The sequence below is a fragment of the Nicotiana attenuata genome, unplaced genomic scaffold (assembly GCF_001879085.1).
Source record: "Nicotiana attenuata strain UT unplaced genomic scaffold, NIATTr2, whole genome shotgun sequence".
Classification (NCBI taxonomy): Eukaryota; Viridiplantae; Streptophyta; class Magnoliopsida; order Solanales; family Solanaceae; genus Nicotiana; species Nicotiana attenuata.
In genome coordinates this window covers 42,694-50,664 of record NW_017675140.1, presented here as the reverse complement: position 1 = coordinate 50,664, position 7,971 = coordinate 42,694, and the positions used below count along the sequence as shown (strand labels likewise).

The 7,971-nt window shown below is 40.9% G+C and overlaps 1 protein-coding gene across 1 annotated transcript; it reads left to right on the top strand.

The window, feature by feature from the left end:
- The first annotated feature begins 2,735 nt into the window (after positions 1-2,735).
- On the top strand, positions 2,736-4,844 carry LOC109219722. Its single transcript, XM_019384195.1, has 4 exons — positions 2,736-2,991; positions 3,118-4,178; positions 4,452-4,553; positions 4,629-4,844. Exons 1-4 carry the CDS (start codon positions 2,736-2,738, stop codon positions 4,842-4,844), a joined length of 1,635 nt encoding a protein of 544 aa, XP_019239740.1.
- Positions 4,845-7,971: the final 3,127 nt, after the last annotated feature.

The window sequence follows — 7,971 nt, the reverse complement described above, 5'->3', positions numbered from 1 at the left end:
AACACTAGGTTTAGCTCTAACCCTTGGATTTTTCCTAAGTTCTAGTGTTTAATCTACCTAAAATACAAGTATTAAACTAAGGATGGGTGGAATAAACTTACCTCACAATTCTATGTGAAGACCTTCTCTCTAAAGCTCCCAAATCTTCCAAAGGAGGAGTGAAAATGTCATAAAAATGACTTAGAGCCCGTCTTTAATGAACCTCACTGGTTAAGTGATTTCCGCATCAGCGGTCAGGGGACCGCATCTGCGGTCCTGCATCTGCGAGAATGCGACCGCATCTGCGAAAAGGGGAGGGAAGGCTGGGACCGCATTTGCGGTCTCTAGGCCGCATTTGCGGTCTCTGGGCCGCATCTGCGGCTTGGGAGCCGCATCTGCGAAAATAGCATGGTCGCCCTGGGCCCCTTCTGCGAAGGGAGGGCCGCATCTGCGGTCCAAGAACCGCAGATGCGGTTATGACAGAAGCAGCAGATCTTCAGCCCTCTCTTAAAATTTCCAATTCGCTCAAGCCTCGTCCGATTGACGCTCGGGGCTCCCGAGCCCCGCCCGAACATACCAACAAGTCTGAAATCACGCGGTGGACCTACCCGAACCTTCGGAACACCCGGAACAACGCTAAATCTAGAATTTACCCCCTAAAACCAAACGAATCAAACTTATGAACTTCAAGTTCTTAATTTTCCTCCAACGGGCCAAAACGCCCAAAAACTACACCAAATTTTACAGGCAAGTCTTAGATGATATTTCGGACCTGTGCCGGGCCTCGGAACCAAAATACAGGCCCGATACCTAGGAAATTAATAGTTAATTAGTTTCTTTAAATCCTTAAAACTTTAGATTAACAATTTCTAATAAAAATTCATTACTCGGGCTAGGGACCTCGGAATTCGATTCCGGGCATACGCCCAGATCCCATATTTTCCTACGGACCCTCAAATCATGAGGGTCCTTTTGCTCAAAATGTTGACCAAAGTCAAACTTAGCCTTTTAAGAAATCCTAAGGAATCAAATGTGCATATTTCGCCCGAAACTCTTCCAAATCCCGAACCAACCGTCCCCGCAAGTCGTAAATTAGCTAATGCAAGCACTGAAAGTTTTATTTAGGGAACGGGGTTCAAAAAGGCAAAACGACTAGGCGGGTCGTTACACCCATATGGATAAAAATAACATTACAATCACTGGATAACTAATCCAGTTATACCATGATTTTATCCCAACTAAATGTGGAATAAACTATCTCAAATTTAATCATGCAATTAATATCCCTTAACCCTCATACTAATAAGTACCGGTATATAAATTCACATACTCAAACGGAGGATAAATATGAATAATTTTTTAAACTAGAGCGGTAAATATGACCATTTTCTTTATAATAAAATTGTCTGCTATAAATAAGCACTATTATTCTACCACTGGGATATAAACACGAACCCCAGAACACTCTACTCGACTGCGGACTACCAAACCTAGAACCGAAGCCTCCACGCCAAACCGCAAACCCTAAAACCCCGACTGCAAACATCAAACCCCGACCTCAACCCCGACCCCTAAAGCTCGATCAGGACCCTGGCCCCAAATCCCTATGACACAAACCCCGAACCTGACCTCGAACCACCAACCCTTGAATACTAACCCCAACCATCACCTTTGATCCTCGATGCACAACCACCCGAACCAATTATTTTGCAGGAAATATTATTTAAAAATAAAATACATTTTCCTTCGTACAAATACACCTATATATCTAATTTTATTTATACTTATTTTTTGTGTAAAAATTGTAAATCCCTGGTTAAATCTATCACTATCCTAGTTATCTACAAAACCAGAGCCTACGTAACTATGCAAAAAATAGTCATTCCTAGAAGTCTAATCTTACACTAGAAAAAATTCTTAACTAAGGAAAAATTGGTAAATTATGGTAAGGTAAAAGTACAAGAGAGAAATAGGAAGAAAAATTTATGAGGGGGGAGTGGAACCTAGAGGCGCTTTTGAGGACGTATCGACTACTTTAGCGTGAAAGGAAAGGCCGTGAAAACTGATCTCTTAAGATCCACGTCAATGATGTTCTCCACGTTCGCTATCTTCTCAGCCATAAAATTCTTTTCCTTGTATATCAAATCCATTCTTCTTCTTTTTCTTTGTTGAATTGGAGGAAAGTGAATTAGGTCCATTCCTTCTTCTTCTTTGTCCAATTGGTGCTAAGAGTAGTAAACACTACTCCAAGAATACAATAACAGGGATAATTGATTGTATTGTGTTGATGCTAGCCTCCGGTTTCTCCATGTTCGGCGCCTTCTCCGCCACAAAAATCTCCCCTCTGTGATACACAAAATTCAGCAAGAGTCCATGAAGAGTAGGCCATTTAAAGAATAGCCTATTTGAAAGTTAGTTATGTTAGTTAGAGTTCAAATTCAAATATTAGTTAGTGGCGGGAAAGGTAGTTAGTAGGCTTAGATGCTCTAGCTCATTTCTCTTGCATTGCTTTTACATTTTCAGCAGCTTATTGAGTACTATAAATAGCTAGTTGTAATAATTCATTAGTTACTTTTGAATATCAATGAAAATTCAAAATTTCCTCCTACTTTTCTAATTCTCTATTCTTCTTCTTCTTCTTCTTCTTCTTCTTCTTTTCTATTTCTTCTTCCAATTTCTGTCCTTCTTAGCTGATTTCTCTATAATTATCGACGTGATACCAATAATTTGGTATCAATTGGTATCAGAGCTAAGCCATGGGACCTCGTAAAGTTGTTGATCCTGCAAATCTGGACTGGCAGGAACAATATGAAGACCTAGCTGCACATCAGCTAGATCTGCGTTCAATTCTCGATCAGAAAATAGATGAATTGCGAGCTGATTTGGATCATCGACATGCGGAATTGCTGCAGGTGGTTGAAGCACTCAAAAACTCGATTGATGGAATACAGCTGCACCAGCAGTCACGAGACAATAGCTCCACTTCTAAGAATCGCGATAATGTGCAGACAGGTTAGGGAATTTTAGGACCTAATCCATATCATGTTCCTAACAATCGCAGTCATAATTTGTTATTCCCTAGATTCAATGGTGAAAATTTAAAAAACTGGTTGTATAGAATTGAGCAATATTTTGCAGTTAACAATACTGCTGCAAATCAAAAGGTACATGTAGTATCTATGCATTTGGATGATGATGCCCTAGCCTGGCATCAATCCTATTTGAAATGCAGAGATTTGCCTATCCTACCTCCATGGGATGAGTATATTGGGGCCTTGATTGAAACATTTAGTGAGGAATATACTGATCCTATGCTAGAACTGAAGCAACTCAAGCAGACTGGTTTAGTGAAGGAGTTTCAATTTGCTTTTGCTAGGTTATTAGCTCAGTGTGATCTAACTGTTAGCCAGGCTATATCCTATTTTCTAGGAGGATTGAAGGAGGAACAAGTGAACCCTGTTAAAATGCATGAGCCTCAGACATTATCCAAAACTTATCGTTTAGCTAGATTAGCTGAAGCAACCTTAGCAGCTAATGCTAGAGCCTTGAGGAGTCATACTACCTCTGTGTCATCTACTCACCTCAAAAAGCCTCCCTATGAGCCACTGACCCTCAAACACAACCCTAGTCCTAATTCCTCAACTCGTCGACTGGCTTTACCTCCTCCAACCACTGTGAATGTGGCCAGAAACAGGAGGACTATTTCTCCTGCAGAAATGCAGGCTAGGAGGGCACAGGGTCTTTGCTACTTTTGTGATGATAAGTACACTGTTGGTCACAAGTGTAACCTGCCTAAGCAATTGTTTGTGATGGATTTAGAAATTGTAGAAGGTGAGGGTGATGAGACTATGAAGCAACAATCTGAGGAGATTCCTCCTAAGGGGGAATGGGCAGCTGGAGAAGGTAATACCCCTATGATATCCTTATGTGCTTTAAGTGGCTTACAAGGAGCTCAAGCCATTCATGTTACTGGATATAGTGAAAAGAGGCCAATTCAGATTTTACTTGATGGGGGTAGTACTCATAATTTTATTGATGAAAGTGCTGCCAAGAGGTTGGGGTGTCAAATTTATCCTACTAAGGTGAGTTATGTGAGCCTTGGCAATAACACCTTGGAAGCCACCTCTGGAGTTGTTAGGGGTTTTGAATGGATTCTGCAGGGTACAACATTCTCTTCTGATTACTTGTATTCCCTGTTGGTAAATATGACCTGGTCTTGGGAGCTTTATGGATGAAAACACTTGGTCCCATTACTATGAATTACTCAGAGCTTACTATGGCCTTCAATTATAAGGGAAATCTCATTTACTGAGGGGGGTGTCTGAGGATTGCAAGGTTTCCAATCCAAAGTCCTTGAATAGGCTAAAGGGGAATGATATACGGTTCTTTATGCTGCAAGTGCGAGATAGTAACCTATGCACTGTCAAGCCTTGCATATGACCACAACTGATAGTACTGCCATTATTGATCAGCTACTGCATCAATACCATTTGATCTTTGCTGAACCTACATCTCTACCTCCACAAAGGGGAGCTTTTGATCATAGAATACCTCTACAGCCTGGCTCAAAACATGTAAATGTTAGACCATACAGGTACTTTTCTATTAAAAAGGATATCATTGAATAAATGTTTAATGAAATGCTGCAGCAAGGGGCCATCCAATATAGCAACAGTCCTTTCTCTTCCCCTGTAGTTCTTGTTGGCAAGAAGGATGGGTCCTGGAGATTATGTGTAGACTACAGGGAATTGAACCAGTGCACAGTCAAAGATAAATTTCCTATACCCCTTATAGATGATCTGCTAGATGAGTTGGCTGGGGCTACCATTTTTTCTAAAATTGATCTCAGATCTGGATATCATTAAATCAGGATGTTACATGAGGATGTGGCTAAGACTGCTTTAAAGACACATTCTGGACACTATGAGTATTTAGTAATGCCCTTTGGCTTAACTAATGCTCCATCTACATTCCAATGCCTCATGAATCACTTGTTTCAGAAGTTTCTCAGAAGATTTGTTCTAGTGTTCTTTGATGACATCTTGATCTATAGTGTTAATTTGCAAGATCATGTGGGACATTTGAAGCAGGTATTTGACACTGTGGTCATTCACAATCTTTTGGCCAAGAAATCTAAGTGTGCATTTGGAGTCTCAAGGGTGGAATACTTGGGACACTTTATCACTACTGATGGGGTCTCTACTGATCCTAGGAAAATTGAAGCAGTCCAGCAATGGCCAATACCCAAGACTGTTAAACAGTTGAGGGGCTTCTTGGGTCTGGCTGGGTACTACAGGAAATTTATCAAGGGTTATGGTATTATTAGTCGACCACTCACAGTCTTACTCAGGAAGGATAGCTTTTTGTGGAATGCTAAAGCTGCAGAGTCATTTGCAGCATTAAAATTGGCTCTCACTTCTGCTCCTATGTTAGCATTGCCCAACTATGCTATTCCATTTGTGGTTGAGACAGATGCTAGTGGTACAGGCATTGGTGTTGTTCTTATGCAACAAGATCATCCTATAGCCTTCATTAGCAAGGGGTTAGCCCCTGGGCACATGGCTTTATCTGTGTATGAGAAGGAGCTGTTAGCTCTAGTGTTTGCAGTTACTAAATGGTCTCACTATCTTTTAGGCCATCACTTCATTGTCAGAACTGATCAGAAGGCCCCATAAGTACATACTGGAGCAGAAGTTACACACTGATTTGCAGATTAGGTGGTTGGCTAAATTACTACCCTTTGACTTTGAAATTCAGTACAAGAAGGGCAAGGAGAATGTGGCTGCTGATTCCTTGTCTAGAATGTCAGGTGTTGAGTTGATGTCCCTCATGGTGTTTTCTGTTCAGACTGATCTTTGGAATGAAATTCACAATAGTTGGTTTCAAGATCCTGAGTTGAGCCAACTTATTACTTCTTTACAGACTTCACCCCAGAAGCACTTGGATGAATAATCAACTTAGGAGGAAGGGTAAATTGATGATTGGAAATGATCTGGGGCTCAGGACCAAGCTTCTGCAGCTGTAGCATTCCTCTCCATGTGGTGGACACTCTGGTGTTGATGCAACTACTAGGAAATTGATGGCCTATTTTTACTGGAAGGGCATTAGAACTGATGTTCTCAATTTTGTGCGCAACTGTTCTATTTGTCAAAGAAACAAGTATGATACATCTGCTTATGCTGGATTGTTGCAACCTCTTCCTTTGCCTGCAGTTCCTTGGACAGATATTAACATGGATTTTATTGAAGGATTGCCCAAATCAAAAGGGAAAACTGTTATTTGGGTCATAGTTGATAGATTGACTAAGTATGGTCATTTTATTGCCTTGTCTCACCCCTATACTGCTCAGTCTCTTGTGCCTGTTTTTCTGGACCACATCTTCAAACTGCATGGTTTTCCTGCTTCCATCACCAGTGTTCGTGATCCTACTTTCATTAGTTCTTTTTGGAAGGAGTTCCTTTCTGCTCAAGGTGTTCCTCTGCACACTTCTACAGCTTATCACCTGCAAACTGATGGTCAAACTGAGGTTCTCAATAGGTGTTTGGAGACTTACCTCCGTTGTTTCTGTTCTGATTCACCAGCTGATTGGTGGGCCTTCTTGCCCTTAGCTGAATGGCGGTATAACTCCTCACACCACTCTTCCATTCAAACATCACCTTTTGAACTCCTTTATGGTTACCCTCCTCCTCTTCACCTCCCTTATCTTCCTGGTGATTCTCCTTCTACTGATATTGAGAGCATTTTGCTTCTCCGCGATATTAAAATGCAGCTTGCTAAGTATCATTTGGCACGCGCTCAACAGCGTATGCAAGATCAAGCCAATGCTCATCGCACTGACATGCAGTTTTCAGTTGGTGATTGGGTCTTTGTAAAGTTGTAGCCCTATAGACAATCTACCCTTTCTCTCTCTCCCTATCATAAGCTTACCTCTCGCTATTTTGGCCCTTACCCTATTGTTGAATGAGTTGGAGCTGTTGCTTACAAATTACTGCTTCCACCTGAGGTCCAAATTCATCCTACCTTCCACATTTCCCAGCTCAAACCTGTCCTGCCTTCTGAAATTATCCACCCTCCTATCCTTGATCTCTACATCCCTTTATGGCCTTCCCCTAAAGCTATACTTGCTCGAAGATTAGTCAAAAAGAGTAACAAGGCTGTGGCCCAATGCTTGGTTAAGTGGCAAGGTTTGGAAGTTGATGCTGCTACTTGGGAATTTGCTTCTGTTCTTAGGACCAAGTTTCCTTCTTTCACCCTTGAGGACAAGGGTGTTCTTCCACAGGGGGTATTGATACACAAAATTCAGCAAGAGTCCATGAAGAGTAGGACATTTAAAGAATAGCCTATTTGAAAGTTAGTTATGTTAGTTATAGTTCAAATTCAAATATTAGTTAGTGGCGGGAAAGGTAGTTAGTAGGCTTAGATGCTCTAGCTCATTTCTCTTGCATTGCTTTTACATTTTCAACAGCATATTGAGTACTATAAATAGCTAGTTGTAATAATTCATTAGTTACTTTTGAATATCAATGAAAATCAAAATTTCCTCCTACTTCCCTAATTCTCTAATTCTCTATTCTTCTTCTTCTTCTTCTTCCAATTTCTGTCCTTCTTAGCTGATTTCTCTATAATTGTCGACGTGATACCAACAATTTGGTATCAATTGTCTGTCTGATCTATTCTGCTTCTTTGTTGAATTGGAGGAAAGTGAAGTAAACAATACTCCAAGTACACAGTAACAGAGACTATGATTGTATTGATGTAGTGATGCTAGCCTCCGAATTCTCCATGATTGATGCCTTCTCCACCACAACATTCTGCGCCCTGTCCATCCGATCCATTCTTCTTCTTTGTTGAGTTGGAGGGAAGTGAAATAAACACTACTCCAAGCACACAAATCGATTGTATTGATGCAGTGATGCTAGCCTCCTAAATTACGTAGTTCCTAATAGCATTCCTTGATTTTCTTGCTTTACGAGCCTAATAAAAAGGGGCATT